The 27,392-nt window shown below is 40.0% G+C and overlaps 1 protein-coding gene across 2 annotated transcripts in view; it reads right to left on the bottom strand.

Moving 5' to 3' along the window:
* Window positions 1–27,392, bottom strand: part of SYT1 (synaptotagmin 1) — a gene marked incomplete at both ends in the record, with an annotated part of 129,910 nt that overhangs the window by 88,203 nt on the left and 14,315 nt on the right. For both annotated transcript variants that reach the window (XM_082492281.1, XM_082492282.1), the window contains one exon: window positions 5,686–5,870. In XM_082492281.1, coding sequence (XP_082348407.1) covers window positions 5,686–5,870 — 185 coding nt within the window. The remainder of the gene's footprint in view (window positions 1–5,685; window positions 5,871–27,392) is intronic.

Raw genomic sequence — 27,392 nt, 5'->3', positions numbered from 1 at the left:
TGTTCAACAGCTAAAATCATAAAGTGAAATAGTCTAAGAAAACCAGTATATGTTGAAATCTGGTTAGGTGCAATTGCAGCTCTCAGTATCATATTACTTCATAACGCCCTGATATTTCACTTCTATTAATACATGAACATTAATCAGAATATTCTGATTAAGTTAGTACATGAGCCCGATGTAAAAGAAAGACCCACGTACAGGAAAAACGAACACACAGAGAGGTCAGGTGGCTGACTGAAGGCCAGAGTAAGTCAGCAGCAGAGCCAAGAATATACTGCTCATACTCCAGGGTGTAGTACATATACCTGATCCCAAATCTATTTCACCTAACGGACACATTCATTGTAAGCCAAAAATCTTTCACTAGTGAACAGTATTTCAGCCTGATGCAATGAGAAAGGATGGAGCTATTAAATCTCCTACCCCACAAATGCTTCGTGACCTAATAAAATGTTCAGACCACTGTAACAATTATTCTCCAAGCAATAGGGCTAAATTTTAGTAATTTTTCAGTGCTGCTGTTCATGACTGGAATGATTATGTCAACTCCTTTCCTCAGCCCACCGGCTGAGTTTAAGCAAGAATTTTGTTGTACCAATGCATTGAGTTCAGACTCAATAAATCAGCAGCTATTATAGTGTCTCTGGACCTGGGCGTTTGGGGGCTTTTTTTTTTTCCTAAAGAAAAAAGTTCTGTGAGCAATCGGGGTCATGGCAGAGACTGGAAAGTTATAAAGATGAAAACTGTGATGGGAAGATCTCATAAAAACACTGGTGCTAGTTGTCATTCCATTGCACCAACAGAAATCTGAAGAAAGCGCACTTAAAAGAGTTTGGTATGGAGCATTAAGAACTTAAAGCGTGGGCACTGTACTGAAATGAAGCGAGAGCCCACAGCAAGCTTCATGAGGTACAAATCATTTTAGCAACACTTAGAAACTAAGACATTAAAAATACATACTGCTTTCGTCTACTTTTGATATGGTGACATTTATACAAAAAGGAAACAAAATTAGCAAGTTATTTTTATGTGCCTATCAATTTTAAACTTGAGCTTTCTAGTACAGTTTGACTTAATATTTTAACTTCAGAAAAAATGACACACTCTTTTTTTTTTTTCCCCTCCTCTAGCTTCCCCCCAAATATATAACCAACCCCCCAAATACCCAATCAATTTAGTTCAGCCTCTTGATGTGTGTATCAAAGCTACTACATATAAATCTCAGCTGAGGAGCCACAGCTGTCAGAAGACTATATGTATCAGAGCTTTAGCCTAGGTGCGTCCAAAGAGCGAAATAAACCTACCGCAAGTGACAATCCAGAACAGTCATGAGACAAAACATAGACAAGGAGGACATAGAAGGAAGAAATAAAAATTAAAATATCCACACACAAACATTAGTAAAAACCATGGAGAAATGACCTTTTTACAGTAGTACATTCATAAATGGTTTGCCTCCCCTAGAAGGAATCTAATCCTCCTGGTGGCCCTTGGTCAAGTTGTAGACTCTACTTGAAAAAGTAAGCACTGCCTGCAATGGAAATGGGTTTCAAGACTGGAAACCTAAGCTTACTTCCAACTCTTCTCCCACTTTACCTCAACTAAATTTGCTCATAATGGCTATTATTTCATAAACAGTTTCTCATTTGAAATACCATGCTAGAAGTTGTGTTCAGGAAAATGGATGTTTTGAAGCACAAATCTTCTAGCAGAGACCAAAAATTTTATTCCGCTTTCTATAATATCTAGCTACCATGTGTGACTATTGATCTGACTGAGTCTCTTATGGCAAAAGGATCTTTAACTGTGTCAAGCTATATGGCTCTATAATGATTTGGCACGAATGTGCAGGTCAGCGTGAGTACATGTAGGTCAGAAATTCTCTTTGACAAACAAAACCAGACAAAGATGGAAATTATATTTCCAGAGGCTGATACTTCCAATTTACCAAATGCTACTCCCTTTCAAGTTCTGTGTGCCTGGGGAACTCGGATCTTGCAAGATGCCAAGTGCCTATCAAGTGCTATTATGCACTCTTAGCTGAAGGCAGCAGGTAATTAGCACTTGCAGTTTCAGGCCTAACTAAGCTTTTTGGGGCTTTTTGACAACATTTCGGATCTTTGGTATTGTATGTTGCCCTTTATAATGGCATTAGATTTACATCTTGATCTTCAATTATTTTTTTTAACATTAAAATTTGCTTCTTTTGAAGAGCTAAAAGGCATTTTTGTTTTTCCCCTTTCTATTTTATGCCAGAGACCCTAAAGTAGTTCAACTCTCTTAACTGAAATATTCTACACTTAGCACTGCTTAGAGTTCAGCTAGGTATATTAAAACTTGCACTGACAATTCAAGAATAAACTCTCAGAATAAACAATCAGTCATACTAAAAAAAAAAAAGAAAAGAAAAAGACAGCTCAGATTTCACAAATTAGGAATTAAGTTGGTAAAAGCTATTGAATGCCAAGGACTGAGAATTTGTACACTATCAGACTGCTAAGTATGAATTTAAGGGGCTAATTTAAGTATCCTGTTTTTGAAATCCCAGATAGTGAAGAGGAAGCTCAGCTGGAGAGTTGGTGGCGCATCCACTTATTAAAGGTATAACATTTACTTTTCTCAACTGAGAACCTACCCTCCTTAGGCTTAACTGTGCAAAACAAAACATGTTGTTAAATCCCAAAATACTTGGGCAAAAGTATGTTTAAATAACTATACAGAATATTTCGAATGGAATCATCTTAAAATACCTATCTGTGCAACATTTCAAATTTCGAGCTCTCTTTGTAGACAAGAGATGCATGATTCAGCTTTTTATCAATTTTCCCCATGAAAAAGATAGAAATTAAACTCAATATTAATCATATAATGTAATTTTGCATTTAAAATATGTATTTTCCAAGAATCCGTGGTCATTTATCCAGGTCCTAATGAATATAATTAAAAACACTTACTAATATATCGTAAGTACAACAATGGCCTTACATGATATGGAACAAATTCCACATAAATATCAATCAACAAACTGCACATTATTTGTCCTACAACAAAATATTAGGTTTGTTATCATTGGTAGAACATAACAAACATCTCAAGGGATTTTTCCACAGGCATAGTCAAACAGTTCTTCCAACTTATTCTTGGTTCAGTAGCAGGAAGTGGGCTAACAGTAGCCCAAGGTAACTCATCAACTGATGATCTGATTTTCCATGCATTGCTGAGGGGGAAATATCTCAAAATTACTTAGTATCGATAGTCCAGAACGAAGTCTATAAATCAAATACAGGAAATCTATGAACGCTAAATCAAAGTGCTTAAAAAAAGGGGGTTGTTTCACATTCATCATATGGAGAAAACAAAATCAGCATAAATTCTTTTTCAAGGGAGAGCTCAAAATTTCTGCTCTGTTGGTTTTTGAGCTCAGCCTCACTAATCTTCCTAACCTTGGAATAGCTGCATCTACATTAGTGATTTTGTGTACTGATGAGGTTGCTTTCAGGTGTGAATTTGTCTTGTGTTGGTGTCATGCGCTCCAGTACACCGGTGTGGCACATGAAGCATCTTTTCTCCAGGTGGAACCAACGTTGAAGCTGTGCACCAGGGCACTGTCTAAAGTGCTCCGCTTGTAACGTGGATGCAAGCGTCTCCAGTCATTCGCTCTTTGTGCCTGTGCAGGACCCTGTTAGTTGCAGTAAGACAATCTGGGATGGCTGTAGAGAAATCTGCTTTGTATTGCCTACCAGCACGTAGACACACGAGTACACCAAGGATAGGCAATTGGTGTGAACTTCATTAGCTGTAAGCATGCAATGTGTACTTATGGTCTGAGAACCAAACAGGCAGTGTCAGATCAAGCCTCATTCTTTCCTTCATCACTCGCCTGATGACGGTGTGTACAGTTGTCACTATAAAATGTTGATACATACAGCCTGAAAGTAATGAATTGTGCCAAGGCTTACTTTATTGGTGTAATGGATTGGCTAGAACAGATAACTACTGTCTAATGAATCAAGGTTTTAGTAGTGGCTACTGCAATTGAGGAGCACGAATGGGAATAAACCAACTGGATCTTCAGTTATTTTCTTGCCATACTGTCTACTGAGCAACAACAACAAAAAGTGTCCTCTTCCCTGATAATGGAAACTGGAAATAGCTCTGATAGCTCTGTACCTTTGAAGCTCATCCATTATTTTCTTCTCCTTATCTGAGCTCTCTTCAGACTCCACTCAGGTGATCCAGTTGCACCTAGTCATTAGACTTGTAAGGCTTCCTCATCCACTCTCCTGATTCTACTCTTCCCCCATCACGTCTTACGTGCCTGGAGAAGCATGCTAACTTGTTCGAGGACTCTTAAGACTGGCTGATGAGCCACGTTGGTGGCTGCTCCATCACCGTACAGTAGCATCTCCCCACTTGTTCTAGACTGACCATGGGCCTCTTAGCTACTGTGCTCCAGGCTTCTCTTCTTAAATATTGTTCCCGATCAGCTGGCCATAGTCCTCACGTGCCCAGCTTTGGCTTGTACTTCTAATCAACCTGCCTTCAGCCCAGCTTTCTTCATATACTAGATACCAACTTGTGGAAGGAATTGCTCATTCACGACTGTGCTTTTATCCTCTCTCTTTGGCTGGATAAGCACTCTTGGACTGCTCTGGCTCAACCTTACCAGGGGTCATGGAAGCACAGACTTGACCATGCGATATCTTGACAGTTATTGGTTCCTACTGAAGAGGTTTTGCAAAGCAGTTCTCTAAACCTCTTCAGTACTTTCTGTTTGAAAAATAATGGCCTTTGCCTTCTTAGCTTAGGAAATATGGCAACGCAGTGAGGACAAGTGAATACTTTCTATTTATTTTGTCATTCTTCTGCTTATTCTCAACAGTTTTCTCCAGGAAGGACAATATTGTAAGCCTGTTAAAAAAAGCTTTCTTTTTTTTTTTCAGGAAACATATTAGTCAAGTCTGTGGCCTTGAGGATTAGGTCCTTCTGCTCCTCTTGCATGAAGCAAATCTGAAGGACAAGATTTTCTGCCCTTATGAAAACGATGCTGCTCAAAGGGCATTATGCTAATCTTTATCTTCCAAGTTATTCAGTTGACTTACAGTTACAAGTATGGCCTGTTATCTTTAATCTCCTCCTCTCTACTACAAAATGAATTCTCCCAACATCGCTGTGTTGAATGCCCCTGTGCTCTTCCTTTTTGGTTGGTTTCCCTTGTTTCTGTGCTTCTCAATTTTTTTTTCTGCTGAACTTTTGCTTTTGTGCAAAAAGAGATTTAGAGTTCAGAGCTACTTTTGTTTATCATGTAAGCTCAGAAATACTGCTAGAAAGACATACGCTGTACTAGGTCTTGGTCAAAGTCTTGAAAAAGGACAGTGAAAATCACGCACATTTGCTGCACTTTTTGGGACAACCAAGAGACTCTCAATAAACTTGCCCTTTCCAGATGAGTCATTATAAGCCTACTCATTTTTTTCAGCAGAGCAGGGAAATTGGCTGACTGCTTGATAAAGTGATGCCACACCCAGATTCATCTTTTGTGATACCACCGAGAAGATGCTGCCAATCAGTCCCTTCTTCACAGAGCCTCTACTGAGGTAACAAGCAGAACTTTTTGTAGAAACATCAAACAGAAACCTTCGAATGCAACTCAAGAGTTCAAGAAAAGGAGAGGTACTTTACCTGGTCTTTCATGGTTTTCCCTAAATCTTTAACATCTTTCATGTTAATAGCATTCTTCCCTCCCTTCTCCTTTCCCTTCTTCTTGTTCTTCTTTTTGAACAAGCATTTCTTACAGAGACAAAAGCAGCAGGTAAGGATTAATAGGACTGCAACTATGGCTATGGCTATTAAGGCCCAAGGTGGCACTGGAAGAGAAAAAGAAACACACACAAAAAGAAGGTGGTAAATTGTTAGTAGGGTTAAATTTAGAAACAAGCGCATTTCTCTCACAGCTAAGCCTTTTCCAATGAAAATGCCTTACAGAAATACCTGAAATTCTTTCTAAAATATTCTGTCATCATTTGTATATTTCTCCCAACTGAGCATTTGCACACATAACTCCAGTTTAACACATCTATCTATTTACATGCCTGGTGACACATATCAAACTCACTTGCAGCTATTTTGATTAATCGACCATCTGAAAACAATATGTCCAAAATATTTACACTGCGCAAATCTGTAAAATGCTCAGCACATTTAGGCAATTACTTCCTTCTTTCTTTAATCATCTCCCCAACCCACCTGTCATTGTGGCTGAATCGGGTGTAACTGACCGGGAATTTCCCTTTTCCGGCACGGCATTCGATCCAAGCAGTCAGCTTTAATAAACAGCCCTTCTCCTCTGCCCACTGCTGTACTCGACAGACTCGCAGACTCCTTGCAACAGATGCAGGTCAAGGTCACCAGTAAAGACTGACCAAGGACAAAGGACCGCCCAATCCAAGGGCTTTTTTCCTATTTGTCATCATGCCCCGACGCTAGCGAAGTTTCAGTACATACCTACATTCTCACCTATACTTTCCCACAAAGAAAAGTGTATGTTCCATTTATTCATTCAGTCCAGGATGCTGGACATGGCTGAAGCATGAATAAATAACAGAGAATGCTTACTATGATAAAATGGTCTTGTTAAAGATCAGAATTTTTGAAAGAAAAAAAAAAAAAAGGAATTAAGATGACACTTAAACACAAGTACTCCAGAAGGGAATTATCTTCATACAACTCAGCTTTAATGACCACTGATCCCCATATTTAACCAGAATATCTGACAAAACTTTCAATCTTGTAAACTGTCCTTTTCTAAAAATCTCGCAATGCACTCAGTCTATTAGGTCTGCAAGATGCTCTCTCAGTACATCACCTAAAGGTCTCTAATATGATACAGAGCAAAACTGAAGAGTGAATCAAATTTGACATGTTGACGTCAGTGAATCACAGAAGGGAATGGACAGTATAAATAGAGAAAATTAACTGCTTAAAGGAGCTAAGCAGAGTGTGAAGCATGGTCACGGGAACTTCCACTACAAATTACCGTTCAGGAAGAGGACAAAGCACCTACACCTTCCTTACTTTAAATGTAATGACCATATTTCTAACTTTTATTCAAATGTCCTTGGTGACAGATACAAAAATAATGCAGGAGAATACTCAAACAATAATTTCTGTAATACTTTTGTGTCTCCAAATGTTCATTAAATGCAGCTGCTATAAAAGGGAAGCTGTACCATATGTAGAACAAATGAGAACTGACTACTAAACAAATGGATGTTAAAAGATAAACAGTGAACAGATTAACAGCTGTTTACGGCATGTATTTTATGGAGTCGGCAGCAGCAGTCCTGCAGTTAAAGCTGCATTAGATCTGCACTTATCACAACTTAAAATCTGTATTTCGTGCATTAATGATTCCATTTCGTCTTCAACTATGGGGTGGTAACACTCTGTAGCACAACTGACTCTCCTACAAATTTTTAATTGCTTTTTATCCAGTGTTCACTAATGTAAAACCACCGCCTTTCACATGCAATGTGTGTTCTTCTCAAATTCTAAACTTCATGTGTGTACTTGGTCTGTTAGACACTTAGCATCTGAAATGGTATTTACATAACTCTATACTTTATATCTGAGCTAATCTACAGGAGTTATGTCAATATGAAATGAATGTTGTGCCCAAATTTATCAGCTATTTGTTTTGGTGCCTTGTCAGCAGTGCCTGAAGCATGATGCCAGCGAATATGGGGAGCAGCAAGAATATGGGATGGGATTCTGACAGCACGATAGCACTGTGGGAGGAAAGAGAGGAGGGATGTATCAAATGCGGGTAAGCTGGGAGAACCAAGGAATTGAGGAGACAGGGAATGTGGGCGTTAATAGGATATATGCATATGCATCCTACAGATGAAAAAGCTTGTGTAGGTAGTGAAGTCAGGTGCCTTTGTGCTGAAACTGTTGTGTAAAGTGGTATTCTGGCACTGCTGCCTCGGTTCTCCGGAGCATGAACAATGTAGGGTGCCTTGGGGAGCGTTTGAAACACTTGCAGATACCTCAGCTTTTTTTTTTTTTTCATAATGCATTGTCTGCTCTCATCTGTTTGTAATTTAATTTCACCCAATAGCTCTTGTGGTACAATTAAATGATCATCAAATTAATATCTGAAACACCAAGAATTATGCAGAATTCCATATTTATCTCTTCAAAGAAAACAGTTTTCCTTTTTTATTAAAGAAAGCATAAGCAATAAAGGAAAAAACATGGGGTAACACAAAAATGTGGACATTTACAAAACAACTTCAAGTCTGAAAAAACAAAAAGAAATGGATTTTTTTCTCAATAAAAATGTACTACCTCTGTCAAGGAGATGGCTTATCTGAACACTGCCATTGACAGGGATTGCCCAATCAGACATTGCTGGCAGTGGATGTACATGTTAGATTTAAGACAAGTGAAACATACAGTTATCACTGGCTTTGAAGTTATGTTTGTTTCCTTTCAAAAGCATTATTTAAATAAATTTAAATGTTAATAATTTTTACGGAATTCAGATAAGATTTGCTAAAATTACTAAAGACTTAAGGGTTTTCATATCTGTGCTGCCCAAGTCATGACACTGCCAGAGCAGCTTGAATTCCAGAAAAAGATAACTTTCTGAAAATTGGTTTTCTATAAAGTTGTCTCAAGGTGGACAGGCCAGAATGAAATGACCAAAGTCACCAGTCACTTTGGAAGACTCAAGTCTACAACCTTTAATTTTTCAGGCTTTTTACCAGCTGTGAATAACATCTACAAAAACCTTATTGACAGTATATGAACTTCCTTGGTTTTGCACAGTGGCTCACTTTGGGGATTCGTACTGGTTAACTCCAGTTGGACTTTTCCCGCACATATGCAAGATTTTCAAATAACTTCATTTTTCTAGTGTTTAAATGGACAACAGTTTGGAGACTACCTCCATCTATATTAAATCAATTTGATCGGGTTTAGTAGCACGGTTTGAAAACTCAGGAGGTCTTCAGACATGATCCATTGAACAAAAGACCTCTCCGGCAGACAAAGGAGGGTGGGTGACATGAAAAACACAGATCCTGACCAAGCGATCGAGGTGTTAGAGAGCCAGAAGCTTCTTGTACAACTTGTCTTACCCAGTGCCTGCACAAGGGGGTGCTTTGAAACAAGCAATACTTACCTATGCGCTCAAGGAAAAGCTATCGGTTTAAGGATAATTAATACGTGTGTAAACTTTCTGGTATTTCAGTGCTATTTTCTTTGTTCTGCTCCTGTGGGCAAATACAGAATACTTATTTTGAAAAAGCTCTCACGAATCACTACATGATTCGGTGATTCTACAAGGCTCTTGAAGACAAATCCATAGGAGGGGATCTGCTGAGTAGCATAGTTAGTAAAGAAGGTCTTGAATTAGTCTTATTGATCCAATCCAAACAGGGTACGCTCTAGGACTTGACTCAGAAATGTAGGAATGAAGCCTATTGTCAGAGGAGGGTGCAGAGAAAATGAAACGCACGGCTTACTCCTCAGCAATAGCAGGGCACTGAACAGAGTAAGCTCTAGGACTGCGTTGATAATGGAGGCATTTCGGGTAGCGATTTTGCATCCTTCACCCATGCTGAACATCAGTCAGACATGGATGCAGCTAAAGGAGTTGTGAGCTTTCGCATCCCCCTCTGTTGCTTCCTACCACTAATGCCAGACAGGGTTGTGTGTGTACTGTGGGTCATTTGATGCATTTGTGGCATTTCACAAATACGGCAGCTGTGGTGCACTTATATTATCATTTTACTTTGGGCTTAGGAGTGCATTTATGAAGCAGATCTCCAGACCATACCCATATACTATGCTTGGACTCATGTTATGCAGTGATCTGGGAGGGCGTGATGGACCGAATGGGAATATACACTCCAAGAGTTTACCTAATGGTGCCTCAACCGCAAACGGCACTTGGCCTGTGGAAGCAAACCTAAACTGAAGCCCTTCTCCCACAAAGTTTGTATGGTGGGGCTGGGTCCTCTGGACGGACTGCTTCACTCCACTGATTGGCTTCTGCTGTGCTACACTAAATACAGCTTGTGTCCCAACCTGTCATTAAATCTTGTTGCACCAAAGACGCTAGACTCAAAGGAAAAGATGAGCTACAAATCATGTCCTTTATATAAAGATATCCTTACTTGGCCTTACACAAAATGCTTGGAGAGGTACAGGCCTTGGGTCTAAAACTGACATTCCAGTCAGATGATCTAAAATTATCAAATGCCTCAGAGGACATTTGACTCCAGAGGAAAGACAGTAAGAGGGAACTCACAAAATGTGTAACAGCATCAAAGTGCTACAGTCTGTAAAAGAGAATAAAATCCTTCATCCTAATATTTTTTCTTTCCTTTCTGTATGCAATGTCAGAGGAAACTCTATTAACTTAGAACCCAAAGAGAGGGAAGGTCAAGGAAGAACTGAAGAGAGGAGCTGAATTAAAAAGTGAAGACTTCCATACCAAAAATGCTGTCCACTGACAACGCCCAATTAAGCAATTAAGCAGCCCCATTTAAACTGTGACAGTAAAGGACTATCAGATGATGGCAGCTTCCATATTATTCTGCAAAGGAGGCCCACGGCATGTCGGAATTGATAAATAAATATTAATAATCTATGTTTCAGAGGGGGCATGATACTTAACAGGAAGCTGCGACTGCCAAGTAGTTGTATATGAAGACGTGAAGCACATTGCATTAATCTAAGGCTCTGGTAGCCTGAACATGAGAGCACTGGCAGTTTTCATTTACTAAGCCATAGTTTTATCTTAGCTTTTTGCACTCAGTTGCTAATCAGAAAGCAAAACCCGTATGTAGCCATATTCAGACTTTCTGTATAGAAACACCCCAGGGGCCGCGTTCTGGGAATCAATTTGACTTTCATTAGAAGTTACTTAAAGAAAAAGAAAATGTACTGAGAGCAAGGAGCCAGGTAATAGATACCACTATTCACAGCAGAAGGAATACAAAGGTGATCAATACAAAGAAAAGGAAATGCTGATACACAGTAAAATGACTTGTAAAAGAGGAAGAGAAAACCTGCAGATACATACAAATACCAAAGATTTAAATACTAGCCTTCAGGCTTCTACAGCTACATTTCTACCCCAAACACTCTAATGTATGATCTCTTGCTTTAATAGCATGTTTGCAAAACATTATTTTCACTTTCTTAGATTTATCACAGATTTGTTATGTGATTCAAGTTAATGAGTCTACCTTTGACCCATCACCTTTGACCTATCACTAGAAGGAACCATTACTACATATCTTAACAAATGCTCTCATGCTGACATTCTCTCCCCTTTATTTTTTGAGCATGTGCAGTTGCTTAAGACTATCTACATTAATAGTTTGTGGAAGTTACTGAAGCTTTAACTGATCTAAAAGGTGTGTGTTTTGACAGTGAAAGATCTCCACATGCAAAACAGTCTGTGAAAGTGCACTGATCAGCTGGGCTTCAGTGAATATACTCCTGCCTGTAGCTTCTTTGCTAGACATTATCATGCAAAATTATGCAAACTTTGTATGACTGAACATTCTAGTCTTTGCAAATAAACTGACAATGAATTTAGCAGTATCATTAGATAAGGCTACAAATTTAGCCAAGGTGCTTGGGCTGCTTGAGAACCTGATGTGCCTACTGTATGCGCCCAAAGCTGGAAGTCAAAACGCATAAAATAACTAAAAAATATTTCCCTGAAGGTGATCCCACACCTACTATTGGAATTTGCAGGTCATTTATGTTTATTATTGCTGGTATTAATTCACCTTTTAGGGCATGTGATAGGTTTTCTGTCATAGTGAAACACATCTACCCAACGTTGTATATCCTTTCTGCAGAGCAGAACTATTTCTGTCTCTGTTGCTCTCTCTCTCTCCTTTCCGATGCACTTTGCTCCCTCTCTCCCCCAGCTCCTCACTGCTCAGTCTCATCGGCCCCTCTGCCCCTCGTCTCTTGAGACACACAGGGGAGAAAACAAGGCAGGGGAGTTTCCAGGTGAGATGGGATAGTGTCCTGGTTTGAAGTAAAACAGAACCAATTTTGTTCAGTAACTTCGCTTCTTAGCTGGGCCTCTTCTAACTACTGAAATTAACTGCATATTGTGCAAACAGTGTTCACTCTCTCAGAGTGATAAGACCAATGTTTATAGCTGATGCCCAGGCATGGTGTGCAGAGAGGCTCTTGCTTATACTTATTGCTATAACCCCCAAGGACAACCAACTTCGTTATTTGCCCTGTTGGAGGGTCGGAAGCGGAAAAGCATAGTGGGGTCCCACCTGCAGGGAGGAGCGGACAGGACAGGTGACCCAAAACTGACCAGCAGTGTATTCCATCCCATCTGCCTCATGCTCAGTATAAAAGCTGAGGGATCAAAGGGTCAGCTCTCTTCCTTCAATGGCCGACGTCTGAGGAAGACTCTGTTTGTCTGCCTGTGATCCTGATCCTGAATCCAGATCCTGAATCCAGTTCCTGTCCATCACTGAGTCCAGCCTGGGACTGCCCCGGTGCCAGCCGGTGACATGATTGTCATCTCGGGAGCTTGATACGGTTTTGTATATATTTTTCATTATTTCTTTTTATTTTATTATTAATATTTCATTAAAGTAGTTTAGTTCCTTCTAAACTCATAAGTCTCTTTTTCCTCCTCTGCCTCTCTCTTTGAAGAAGGGTAGAGGGGAGCATCTGTTGGTCCCATCTGGGGTCCCTCAGGTCCCCAGTAGTGGATTTTGGCCTAAACCACAACAGATAGTGAGACAGCCAGAGCGAGAAAGCGAAGCTTCTGAGATGTCTCCTTGAAGGCAGTACCTCAGAGAGATCACAAAGGACTTCAAGCTCAAATCTCAGGTTTCATCTGCATAAACACTAAAATGAAAATAGGTCCTCTGTTAACCTGCCTGTTCCCCCTAAATCAAAATTAAACTAATATGAGCAAAAGAGTTAACACAGATCTCCCCTCTGTCAGCTGTGTCAGTGCCGATCGGGGCTGCTCACTTGGGCTCGTTTTCAGCTCAGCCACCATCGCACAGCCTTCTTCGTGGCCACATGGCTTCTTGGGAAGATCCCTCCTGTGGTCTCTGGTGCCTGGCTGCCCTTCCCAGCAGTGCCGTGCTTCTGCAGGGCTGCCGGCTCTCCTCTCACCCCCTCACAGCTCCCAGCACTCCTGCCTGCTCCTGCCTCCCCCTTCCTCCAGCAAATACAGCCATTTCTTCCATCGCCCTCCATGAAGGGATGATATTCCCTCACTTGGCACGCAACGGCCTAGAGAAGGAACCAGCAGCTCAGCTCCCTGCTGCACAGCATGTCCCTTGTGAAGGACCGCAACGCTGGCCAGTGTGACAAATAAAACAGACTCTCCTTTCCGGCAAAACCTCTAAGAGGTCACTTACTGCAGAAAACAGAGTAGGAAAATGAAGGGCTTTGGTGGAAGATGCTTTCTAATCAAGTAGATAATATTTTTAGACTGATGCTTCCTATCGGCTCATATATCTGCTGCCATAAAGCTTTTAAAATAAAATAAATGAATTCAGGCTCTAGATAATTGCCCGAGAGAGCGCTGGGCACACTGAGCAGCTGGGGAAGATGAAGAAAGCTGGAGCCTCCAAGCAGACCTGGAAGCCAGACAGGTTTGCTGAAGGCTTTCCAAAAACTGTATGTACCAACACCAGCTGAGGCCATACACTTTCCTGAGAAGGGACAAAACAACCCATGGGGCTAATACTCAACTCTGATGACCGAATCTGTAGAAGCTTGAGATGACTGCTTTCCATCATGTGGACACTTGTATTTTGTGGTTAAAACACATTTCACTTTTCCCGTGACATATACAATATGTTGCACTTAAAACTTCAATTGATAGTATGAAGGAAAAAAAGCAATAAAAAAAAAGAAGTCATGACACTGCCTGTGACTTGGAACTGGAATTTCGGAGGGACAAAATACTCCAGTCATATCAACCCCGGGACTCAGAAATGAAGAGAATAAGACTCAAAAGTAATGTAATCAATGGGAAAAAATCAATTATGCCTATGTATATTTGATTTTCTTAGCGGATTTCATTCATCGTATGCAATGAACACTGGTTTTTGTTTTATCTTCCTTCTCAGTTTTTTGAACACTTGGGAATGTATTTGTGTCACATTTTCAAGGTTTGCCATGCAAATATGAGGACCAGGCTTGTATTTCAATTTTCAAAACCGGAATCACATTTCTTGCACACCAGAATTAGTCATGCATAGCACATGCTGAATGTTATAAGTTTCAAAACTAGGCAAAAAACTCCATTGCCAAGGAAGGAAAAGCTAATTTGGCACATTTTTAATAAAACATGATGCAGGGGTACAGTGCTTTAAAAAGAGGAACTGAATTGTGATTTCTGACAAGATGAACTTATAGAAACTATATTTGTCTGTAAGCCAATGGTCTGTTAGCATATACAAACTTAACACAGGAGGCTATTACAAGATGGCTTAGGGTTTAAAGGAGAACAGCTACTACTAAAAGGATTAACAACCATTGGAGTAATACACTAAGTTCCCACTGAAAGTAATAACCAGCTTTATTCCTTCCTGAGATTTAATATTCATTTGGAAGGTCTCAAATAAAAATGGCTCATATATAGCACTTTTCATCAGTAGATCACAAAGTGTCTTAGGAGGTAAGTAATAATATCTGAACTGCAGAGATGCAGACATTAATACATACAGACTAAAATGACTTTGGTTAGCATCACACGGAAGACACCGTGGGAGCATTGGTCTACATTAGTGACTGGTGCAATGCACAGGAAACAACAGGGGCTTCATTTGCTTCATTTGCTTGTGGTCATGTTTCCAGGACCACAAGTCCCTGCTATGTCTTTGCCAGCAGCAAGGTCCACGTAAGCTGCAGGTCCCAGGCACGCACCCCGCAAGTGTAGGAAGCTAAGGGCTGGAGGATGCCATGTGCATGTCACAAGCAAGTGCACCAGATAGCAGCCTGGGGTGTAGCGTCAACCTCAGATCCCACCAGAGGAAGCACCTCAAGCGCCACCCTGGTGTGTGTACACGCTGCGTAGCTCCAAGTACTATAGAGGCAACGCAAACTCACACCCAGAAGGAACCCCTCCAGCACACTAAATCACTAGTGTGGAGCACCCTCTGTGACACCAGAGCCAAGTGTACATTAGAGGTGTCCTGGGTCCCAGTGCCAGGACCCTCAAGGCTGTAATCTTTCTGGCACATCTTACTGGCACCTCAGCTACTTCAGCACCAGGAGCCTCGCTCAGCTCGTAGGGCACCTCCTTCACTCCGCTTCTTCCCAAGCAGCGAGTCAGAGGACCGCTTCTAGATTTTCTGCGTGGCCATCTCATACAAAACAGTGATGCTGCTGAAAAGGACTGAAACAATGCACTTCCTACCCTGGTGTAGAACAGTTACTGTCAGCAGGGTAATTACTGTCCCACAGAGAGCGTAATGACATGCCGTGCTCTGAACATGTTCCAGGCTTGAAGAGAGTTTGGGACCTTAAAACTTAATTTTGTTTATCCCCATAGAGCTGTAGCATAAACAGAGACTTAAGTTTCATTTGTCATGATGTGCTACTTTGGTAATAATTTTTCACTACTTCTTTAAAAGCTTTGAAAACGATCTTTTATTTTTCCCTGACTCCTGCCATTTTATTATCCAGACAGCAATATTGTATCTGGCGTCCGTACATTCAGACAAATCACTGAAGTATGGGATAGCACAAAGTAAATAGAATTTACTCCTCATACATACCAAACTAATGAACTTACCCATTGAAACAATCCTCCTGTTCCTCAGCCTCGCTGCCGGTTCAGATTTTCATTTGCCACCTTATTAAAATTTTTGGTGAAATTCTCAGTGAAATTTACTGTGTCTCCATGTGAAATAAGACCAAATGTCAAAATGTAAAGTATTCCTAACTTGTAGATAATCAAATCTCCTTGTAAAAAGTATGACACCATTTCCCTTAGGACTTGATCTTTTGCCTCTATCCATTACGCAGCCTGGTAGAGCCATATTATTGACTTGGAACACATACTAAGTAGGTTCACATATCTGCTTTTATCCATCCCTTGAAAAGGTGTGGGATGAACCTGTTTTTCCCCCTCTGATAGGTAAGATAAAGACAGGTTAAAAAGACTCACCTACAGCATTGAACATACTAAAAAAATATATATGTGCATTATATATATGCATTTTATATATATATATGCATTGTATCTGCCATCCACTTATTCAAGAAATATATGAACTCTGCAGATGAGAATCATGGGAACAATTCTTTTCTAAAACTAATTAATACTTTCAGACATAAAAGCCTTTGTTGTGTTTCTCATTTTTTTTAATTGCTTCAACAGGAAAGCATACGCATACTTAAGTATGGTAAGTGGTGAGAAAGGCTAATTTCTAATAGGTTCAGGAACTTTTTCATATGCTCAATGTCCAGAATGATTAAAAAAGTAATAATTGCATAGCTGTAAATCGATTATAAAAACCATCAAGGAGCAAACAAAAAACAATCTCTTCCAGCTATAATGAAAGCTTTTAAAAAATATCTATTTTTACTGTATGTTAGGCCAATTACAGTACACAGACAGTAACTGCTCATATGAGAAACCATGTTTCTTTCTGTGACAGGAATGTATCTGTAAAAGCTTATTTCTTTTGCTGGGCAATAGTGTATACCCAGTGAAATCAACTGAATATCTGCATTTCTTGATTTTAAATGTGCAGATAAAACTCTGAACAAGATTCTTTCATTAAATATTATCATTATTAATAGACACTCATTGGTGTGTGGGTAGTGCCTGCAAGCACTGACTCAGAAGCAATGCCTCACCAGATTAGACAGTGATTTGGTGCACGCAGATGAAATAAAAAGACAGTCTTGGCTGAGAGGCTTTACAGCGTAAGGTCCCAAGCCTGTGCGGTGGGTACGTGCCCATCTTGGTCTAACTGACTGCTCACAAGAGCTCTGCCCTTGTCCACCTAAGAGAATGCACCAGGCTTGTACACTACCAGATCCAGTCTGTCCAAGCACATGGTGTAGGACTCCCTGCTGCACAACCCTTGCTAAATACCCCCTCTGTCACCTCAACAAGACCCTCCTAAGGATCCTGTCCACCTAGGACATGAATGCCCTCTTTCTGGAGGGAACCCAGCCAGCCAGCTTGGCACCTCCATAAATCACCAGCGGCCAAGGTTACAGCCAAGACAGAGCCTTGAAACAAAGGACACAGAAAACCAAGAGACTCTTTGGCCAGGACCCTCCAAAAGCAGTGCCTGAGCTAACCGTGTTATTAAGGCAATAGTAGTTAGCCGCAGACAAACCAGATTTCAACCATGGCTCACTCTGGTGTTCCAGGTGACAGCTTTTAATAGGAATGCCCCGAATAAAAGTTTAGAACATTCAATAATTCTTCAGGCCACGCAATCTTGTCTATTTTTTGCATGAAGGGTTGTATGGCAAGCGCTTTCATGCTGAACCCTCAGCGTGAGGATGAAATTCCCACTCCCTAGTCACCACAACTGAAACATCCCACATGGTCCGTCACCTTTGTTTCTACGGTGTCTGCAACACCAAGAATGGCCCTATAATGCTTATGTGCGGTTGTCGGCAGGCAGGACCAGCATGAGCCACGCATACGCTCACAGAGATGGCCAATAAGATACACTTTGTTGGTCCAGCGTCCGCTCAAATATGGATGCAATTGGATGTTGGGATTGCTAGGTAATCCTGGTCTTGGTGCATGGCCAGCAATGTCTGACTGGATGTAGCATAAGCTGGCAAGGGCTCATACCATGTGTCAGTGGTGGAGTGCACCAGAGCAGAGCTGTGCTCTGCCACCCCCGGCTGGCCCTACTCGCCCCAGTGGGACTAAGCCAGGCTGCTTGTGGCTGTATGTATGCATTTTTCCAAGGGATCTCAAATTGTCTACTGATTCAGTTGTGCAGGGGTAAGCGGGAGGGCGATCCCGGCAGGCAACTCTGTCCTTGATGTGGCACTCTGCTCCGGTCAGGAAAGGGCAGAGTAAACCATCCATGCTGCAGGTATTTTGAGAACATTATATGGGTGACAGTGGTACTTGGGATGAGGGGGCAAAATGGCGTGGGCTCTGCTGCACTGGTATATGATGCACATCTGGCAGGCCAGGGCAGCTCGGCCAGCTGTTCTGCAGTGTGTAGTCTGCCAGACTGCCTGGGGGATGTGCGCTGAAGGACTGAACGGTCCCAGGCTTGCCCAAGGCATTCCAAGTAAAACGTTAAAATGTTTTCATGACCTCTATCTATTAAGCAGAGGTGCTGGTCAGGATATTTATACCAGCTTTGCAAATTTCGAGGGAGTAGGTACCGGCCGCCCGGCTATCCCAAGCCTCATCCCTGTACTGGGATGGAAAGAGAGACCCATTCTCATGGCATGCCTCACCTTTGCCTCAACAAGTACCGCAGAAAATAACTCCCCTCATTTCATCCCTACCAAGCCAAACTTCCCAAGAAAGCACCACTGGCATGAGTGTGCACAACAGCTTTTGTAGCAGTCTGCTCTATTCTGCCAGCACACGGGTGCCACTATGAAGATGTGTATCAGAAGATATTATAAAGATACACTTTTGGGGAATCTGTATGTTATTAGACAAACTGCTAATAAAGAAAAAAGAAATTGAATTTTTCACAATATACAACTCAAGTCCCTTGGAAAAAATCTTGCTTTCACCTGCTACTTAAAAAAATAGCAGGCTTTGACCTTTCTCTTTTTAAGTGTTCTGTTTTATTTCCAAAGACTGAAGCAAAGAATCTAAATATGGGTTGTGCCCTTGCCGAGTATTTCGACCTCCTTTATTCTGCAAGAAGCTATCAAGGCTGCAACCCACATATCAGTAGTGGCCTTTGTAGGATGAAATCTGTTTTCAAGGTACAGTTAAGGTTAATAGCCATGTTGCTCTTCTTTTTCAGAAGCTCATTTAGCAGCACTATTATGATGAGGATGATGATGATTGATTACTAACTTCTGCCTTTTTGCACAGAAAAGCACCATTCCTGATTGGCTAACTACAAATGCTGTAATGGTCATTAACTTTGTTGCAGGAACCACTGCCAAAGTGATAAATAGATTTGGTTTACATTAGCTAGCAGCCTAAAAGCATCATTTGACCTCATTAATAGATCTAATCAAATCTGGAGTTATGCTCCCTAAGAAGGAAGACTATCCTTTTTAGGCCAAGAACTCTGAAGCTTTTTTCTGGTCTCCATAAATTCAAAAGTTGAAATTTTGTTCCACTGAGGTAAGGGCACAATTCTCTCCAAAATGCTTTGTGCAAAGGCTGGGCATTCAAGTTTTCCTGACTTCTTGTTCAGTCTGGAAGAAGTTAAAACTGCTCCTAGGAGGCATTAAAAGCTACCTGCACAAGCCCAGGGACGCCGTGTGTCCTGGTCTCAGCTGGGACAGAGTTAATTTTCTTTCTAGTGGTTACTGTGTTTCAGATTTGGTATGAAAGGCATGTCAATAATGCATATTGTTTTAGTTGTTGCCAGGTGATGTTTATATTTTTCAAGGCCTTTTTTTCAGCTTCCCATAGAAGCTGAGAAGGAGCCTAGACAGAACGATGGAACGGCCCATGGAATATTCCATACCATAGACATCAGGCTCAGTATGTAAATGGGGCTTGGCTGGGGGATGGGTACTTGCAATCATTGCTCGGGACAGTACCAATTTACCAGGCAGTGACTTCTGTCATTATTACTATTGTTATTATTATTGCTATTTTCATTTTCTGTTACAGTTTCTATTAAACTGTCTTTATCTCAGCCTACAAGGTTTTTTTTTTTTCCTTTCCCTTTCTTCTCCCTCTCCCTGCCCTTCTTGGAGAAGGGAGAGAACTGTGCGAGTGGCTGCGGGGTCCTAGTTGCTGGCTGGGGTTAAACCACAACACTGTGTTTCTTGGAAAAGTGGCCAGTTTGCTGAAGGAACCAAGAACACAATCTTTGCGTATACACATCTGGATTTTCATGTTAGCGCGTTGAAATCTACATCAAAGTTATATGGTTGATGTACAGATATAGCTCCTCAGGTGTGTGGAATGAAAAAGCTGCAAACTGCATTTAATCTCTTAATCCGTATTTCCTACACACTACCTGCAACTTGTTTCTTGTTTCCTTTATCTTTACTTCTGTAGGATACAAGTATAACTCTTCACTGTTGCTGTGCTTCTCACTTTGCCTACCTAGCAATGTTAGAAGTTATTAATTAAGCATGCCTGGAATGTTTTCTCTCATGTTGTGCTTCAGTCTTCTGCTAATTAGCCTGAATAATTAATTTACACAAGCTCTAGTCAGGCCCTATATTCAGCTAGGCCATGAGTGTGTGTTACAGCTGTAACCCAAAGTTGATAGTTTTAGTTTAGGGAATCATGTGGATCTGAAAAAAGGCTGGAAAGGACTGTTTTGTAAGCACACATATCATCCTGAGCACAACATGTTCTCGTACGGTGCGGATTAACACAAGCAGTTTGTCCTGATGCTTTCTTCGTCCTGTTAATCTTATTGGCTATCAGGAAAAGCCACTACTATCAGTTTGTCTCTTAAGACAGCAACTCTCCCTAAAAATCTCATCTAGTACTTTTATCTCCCTTTTTTTTTTTTTTTTAAAACCTGACATAAAGCAGAGGTGAAGTATGACTCTGCAAGCTTTGGGACAGAGGAGGAACCATGAAAAAGAAGACTCTCTTAATTATTAACTTCTGTATTTTATTTGGTGATTGTTGCTTATTCTAAAATTTAGCAATGTTGAGAATGGGAACCAGAAACCTGTCAACCCCTCTCACTTCGGCCCGTGGTTTGAATTATTTCCTACACAATGCCGTGACTTCAGCATGAGTTAGAAGTGCTGCCATACATTAGAACTCCCAGCTCGATGAAGGAATTAAATCTAAGTTTCTCCATTTCCTGGAGGAACACTCTAACTTTCAGATTAATATATAAAAACTGGCAAGCTGTGCTACCAGTGTAGTACCAGAAGACTCAGCCTTGTTCCACCCCTACTCCCATTTCCCCAAAACAAGGGCTGTAGGCATCCAGCCTGCGAAGAGGAATTTTCATTCCCCAGTGTTATGGGGACAGGTGAACCAGTCTGCTGCTCTGAGATGTGTGCTAAGGGTTTCAGATGAAAACCCTCCATTTTAAACCCCCGTATCCAGCTTGCTGCTGGACAGCCAGCCTGGGAAGCAGCTTTTCATCATTCTGAGACCCCTTGACTCCCACCAGTGCCGAGTTTGAAGTCCAGCCACACAATACTGAATTCAGGCTGCAAGCTTTTCTCAAATTAAGTCAGTCATTTTTCCTGGATATGACAGAAAGAAATAAATCCCGTGTCTCAGTACCGGAGTCCACCTTTGATTATCTGCAGTAGGTGTCAGTTTTGCCTTAGACTGCCCAAATGAAAACCAGACGCATTCTAGGCGCTTACATCCCTTATGGGATCTAATTGTACGAGCTCAATTCACAGAAAGAGCATCCTTTTCCTCCATCTCCTTCTGTAGAGTCCTATTGACACCGAGTGCGCTCAGCCCAGATCGATCCTACAGGTACGTCCAGGCCAGACTTTCTCCACTAAGTGAAGCATTCCTGTAAGGGCATATTGAAAACTCAGTGCTGAAATGCCACCGGCTTCTTCTATTCATTGGGAAGTGAATAGGAAACAGAACCTTACACCAGCTCTGAAAATCAATTATTAGACATTCTTGTTTGACTTTGCTGCAGCAAATGGTCATCAGGGCCTGAGTCAAAAGTTCTATACTAGACTTGGATCTACAGTCCTCTGGTTGACACTACTCCATGTTAATTGCTTTTTATCTCTGAATTGCTTTCTGAATGACAATTTGCTAATCAGTACAGTCAGAGAAAAGTATTAATTTCATTTTAGAGAAGGAAAGCCAGGAGAGGATGATCTGTGACTTGCTTTCACAAAGAATGTCACTGAAATTTGAGAGTGGTGAATCTAACCCCATGCCCAGTGTACGCTTCTCTCCTGAGGCTGTCGTATTTCCACTCCAGTAAAATTTTGCTCCAGTATTTACAGTCAACCTTAGCAGATGCTCTGCACGGACACATTTTCTTATTGCTATTTAACAACCACTGCATCCCATCATTGCTGGAAAGTGCATCCCACTTATTAAAATCATTTAATTAAACCCCGTTCTTCTCTTTGGATTAATTTCATTGCTACTGATCAAAAAGGCTGAAAAAATGATCAGATCTTATAATTAAAAGTACACAGCAGAGTTCTTGCTTCTGTCCCTATGTAAATACAATCAAACCTAAAGTGATTAACCCCAAGTTTGGCCAGAATAGAGAAATGAAAATGAAAAGGGAGTACTGTAAGTAAGCATAGGAAAAATAAACACTTCAGGAATTAGAAGTCAGGGTTAAAGGCTCATTTGCTGAAATCAGTGGCCACAGTCCTGATGACTTCTGTCCAGCGAGGATCCTGTCCCTGGTTCCTAATTCCTCTTGCAAGTGCTCTGCCATTAACTAAAGAAGCAGCTGTGCTCTCTCCTAATCAGAACCTTGCAATAGCTAATCGACAATTCTTTCAAACCTGTAGCATCACCAGTAATGAACAATTAATCCTCCATCTCCTCAGAACTGAGTTCAGCTCAGAACAGAAAGGGAGAGGCAGCAAAAGAAAATGGACTCTGTGAAGCATGAAGAAATAAAAATGAAAAGATCATAAAGAAAACAAACATTAAGGGTAGAAGAGCAATCAATAAAGTCCAAAGCTTGAAAGATTGTCTTGGAAAATAAGTACTCTAAAGGAATTTAAATAAGTATAAATAGAATTCTCAGAAAGATTTATTTAAGAGTGAATTAATTCTTCAGTGCAATTTCCTTTTTGCTCCCCTTGCATGATTGTCTCTTAGGCTACTCCACTTTCTGCATATGGTGCCACATGACAATAACAACACATTAATCTCTAAGTTATATACCTTCTTCTATAGCGATTATTTCAGCAAGCAAAAGGTTAATGCATTTAAATGAATGCAAATGAGACGGTGGTTTGTTACTGGCTGAAATTGCCTCAAAACAGACTAGTAGTGATACACAGATGCAACTTTGCATCTGCAGTCTAATTAAAACTAATCTAATTAAATATGGTGCATCTGTAAAGCAGCTTGAGCGCTGCAGAGAACACACAGAATTCCTCTTATAGTAGGAAAGAGCTTCCAAGAGCCAGTGTGTCTGCCATTTCACTTTATTTGGAACCACTTTAATAGCAGGTAAGTAATCAGCAAATAAATTCTCTGTAGCTGCTTTGGAATTGTTCATTCACAGAAGCAGAAGCAGTGATAATGTATCCACAGATGCATTACAACAGCAACGGAGGCCACATTGACTGGGGGAGGTAATGTCCTTTCATTAGGCAAAATGATACAGTTGGAAAAAAGAAAAAAAGCTTGAACCTGTAAGTCGTCCTTCAGTCTCACTTATTAAGGCAGAACTCAACTACAAAAAACCCACTTTTGCAGATGTGTTACGTTACTGACGTGAGCTGTCCACTGCAAAATCAGGCATGATCAAAACCTTGTCTTGTCAAGGGATTTCTTTTAAAACATTCTTATTACAGAATCCCTTTTTTGCTGGCAAATAAACATTCCACAGACATTGTATTCAGTATGAAAAATTATTGCTCTCAATAGCAATTCTGCCATAAGTGATTTTATCACTAAGAACTACAATGGCCACGAGGTAATAATATAACGTGTGAGGTAATAATATAATGTGTATAACCCTCTGCCCAGCATACAGTCTACAGATTGTGAGACCAATGTAAAAGAATAAATTCCCGTGTTTTACCTTTTTTCTTTCCCTCTCAAAAATTCAGGTAAGAAAATTCATGTTAGAAAACTGTCTTACAATGCTTAAATCAGCAGTTCTCAGATGAAAGAAGGTCAAAGGAGGACAAATCCTGATGAAAAGTTCATCACAACATACTTCCAAGAGGTACTACAGTAGAGAAAGATACTCTACATATTCCCACCTTAGAGAAATAGTCTGAACTGTCTTTATCTTGTTGCAACCTAAAATAATTATGTTCGTAGAAAGCCAAATATACAAAGCTACGGTGCTTGTCCGGAGTTTGAATTCAAGTAAGGTCAAGTGGCTCTCCAGATCTCATTGTTTTTCTTCTTTCTCCCTGTCTCAAGGCTCACCAGATTGCTAAAATGTTGAATTTAGTAATATCCAGATCGCTAAAATGCTGAATTCCAGTACGTCCTTGACCCTGCGGGACAGGCTGGTCTCTCTGTTCCTGGGAAATTCTCCACATCAGGCTACAGAGTGTTAGAAACGATTCATGGAATGAGAGCATGCAAGAACTAGACCGTAGATTTGCCACTCTCCTAGAAGGCCAGCAAATTGAGTCTTCTTACCATTTTAGATGAAACATTCACTGTACAAAAAACTGAAATAGGCTTGAGCATAGAGCTCTGGAGACTTCTCTTTTCTTGGTTGGTAACCTAACCAGTGAGCTATCTACCCAACGTAAGCCAGAAGCTAAGCCACTTCTCCCACAGAACAATGTTCCTGACTCCCTGGGTCTCCCGTGGAGGATTTCTGTATCAGCCTCAATGAGAAGGATGAGTAATGCATTCTCCATACAGTCCAACTTAGAGCACATAGGCTCTCTCTCTTCACTATGGGGTGAGATACGTGGGTTTAAACCAAATTTAGGCTAAGATGCCAGCCATATTCTTCCTCCTCTCATGACAGTGCCTTAGCAACTATCCTTATTACAGAATAAAACTGGTGACAACACCTTCTTTAGCCCCACTCTAATCCCACTAGTTCCAAGAATGAAAATACAACCTCCAAGTAAAAGAGCAATAGATAAGACAGATAAATCCCACATTGAAAATCGGGTCTGTTATTTGAAAAAATGTACATAGAAGGCTCCATTATCAAAAAGAAATCATAAATGATGAAAATTCTCAAAATTGCCCCATTAAAGTAATTTTCTTTGCTGCATGATGTTTCTAGACTAGTAGAGCTTGGATTTGAGTCCTTTCAGTTGTAAATAGTTCCATTAATTTCAGCAAAACTATGCTGAACAATGTTTGTAGGATTATGGCTTGAGGTGAACTACTAATACAAAGGAAAAAAACATTGCATGTTTTTGACAGCATTCCTTTAACCTAGGAAAGATAAGTGCAGTGGTTCACAGGAAAAGGATATTTTGGTAAGTTGTAACTAATTTTCAAATGAAATGTCAGTCTGAAATTGCTAATCAAATAGTAATTTTCATGGTATTTTTCTATATGCTGGTGTGAAATTTACTCCATTGTAGAAGCTTGCAAAAGGCATCTTTCATAATTTAAAACCTATATTACGGTGAGGTTTATGTGCTGCACAGGCTGTCACAGATGCCCGTGCAGCAGAATGAATATGCCCCTTTGTGAATATGTGCACTGATGGTTAACAGCACTGTGCACTACACTAAAAAGCCTTAGAGTAACAGAGGCTTCAAAAAATTGTGTTTTCTTTCTCCTAAATATGTAACATGAAGAAAAGTTCAAAATGAAAAGCATTTAACTTTATACAAAGGAAGTTTTATTCAGATCTAGATTTTCTTGATGTTGTATTTTATCGCGGTATCATACATTTCCTAAGAAATGAAAAGGCATCTGTCAAATACGTTGTTATTTTTACGTCGTCGTTTTGATTTCAGTGCAATTTGGAGCTTTTAGAGTGTGGTACGAACATGTGGCTGTATATATATTGCATTAACTTGTTTTACTCTTTATTATATATTAAGTAATTGACTAATTAGTAATTATTTATTTATTGTTTGTGTAATTTTATTTATGATCTTTACTGTTCCTCTTGTATTACTTTGCTCACTCTTTTCTGCTACGTTCACTCAATATATAGTACTTATATATATACTTATAGTATAGATACTTATAGTATATATATACTATATATACTATAATACTTATAGTATATATAGTATTATATATAGTATATATATATAGTATATTATATAAGTATTATAGTATATATATACTATATACATATACATATATTATATTATTATATAATATAATATATATACTATATATACTATATACTTATAGTACTCATAAGACAAACTGCTTTTATAATGTATGAAGGCCTTATTATGGCTCAGCCACCTGTGAATTGTCTTTAAATCAATACAGAGTTTTAAGCCACCATAAATATAGAATGGTAATTTATATATGATAAAAACTAGATGAAATACAAAATCCAGTAAAATAGAAATTATTTTTAAAAACAACACGGGACATCTGCTGCAAAGTTTCTAACTTCTAGACTTGAAAGTTGACTATATTGGTGAGCACAACATTTAGTAGAATTTGAATGTCAACTCTGTGGTGCCTTTGCTATGTCTTTAATAAACAAGGAATGCAGTAAATTAATACTGATTTGCTGAAATTATCTCAGAAAAAACCTGCCAATATTTGCCTCACTTTCTGATTGCTGGTACTAGCATATTACTCTGCAGTACAGCAAAATTAGGACTTATTTGCTGAAATCTCAAAAAGGGTTCCTAGAAACTAGTAGATAACTTGTGCTTATTTTGAGATGACAGTTTTGAGTGTTTTTAATCAGACTTGTCACAAACTCCTAGATCTGCTAGGTGGTGAAGAGCCCACCCGTGAGCTGAGGAAAAAGGAAGACGTCCTCAATACTCCTTTCCAATGGAGCTTCAGAGCCAAAGTTATGGCTACATACAGGAACACTATAGTATATGAGAAGTGCAGCGGGCAGAGGTAAAAATGGGCCAGTAAATTTTATTGTTATGGTGAAATAGTCCTTTAATAAGGATAAAGTTTTTATCTCCGTCACCTGCAATATGCAGCAAGCTTGGAAGGTAATATTTTTGTGCTGTGACTAGTATTCAACCCATCCCAAATCATAAATAACTTATGTTGGCAGTGTTGTCCCAGGAGACTCTACTAAAGCAAGTGAAGCTAGTTATATTTATTCAGGCACATCGTGGTAGAGGTGACATTTGATGGAAGAAGAAATCCTTCCCTGGAGTGAAAACTAAAGGCCATTTACCTCACTGCTGATGGCTTAGAGATCCAGTATCTCTGTAGTGGCTTCCACAGATTCAACCACTGAAGAGTTAAAAATACCACCCCAAAATAAACCCGCTTAAACAGCTCTCTAGTCAAAATATTTTAATTATGGCCAACATGTTGACTGTATTTTTTTTTTTTATCCTTTTATGAAAGCAGTTTCAGACAGGCATACCCCTTACAAGTGGATAGTATTTATTTAATTGTCCACACATGCCTT

This window comes from Vanellus vanellus, assembly GCF_965231255.1.
Source record: "Vanellus vanellus genome assembly, chromosome: 1".
In the NCBI taxonomy this organism is placed as follows: Eukaryota; Metazoa; Chordata; class Aves; order Charadriiformes; family Charadriidae; genus Vanellus; species Vanellus vanellus.
This window is presented reverse-complemented; position numbering and strand designations above follow the sequence as displayed.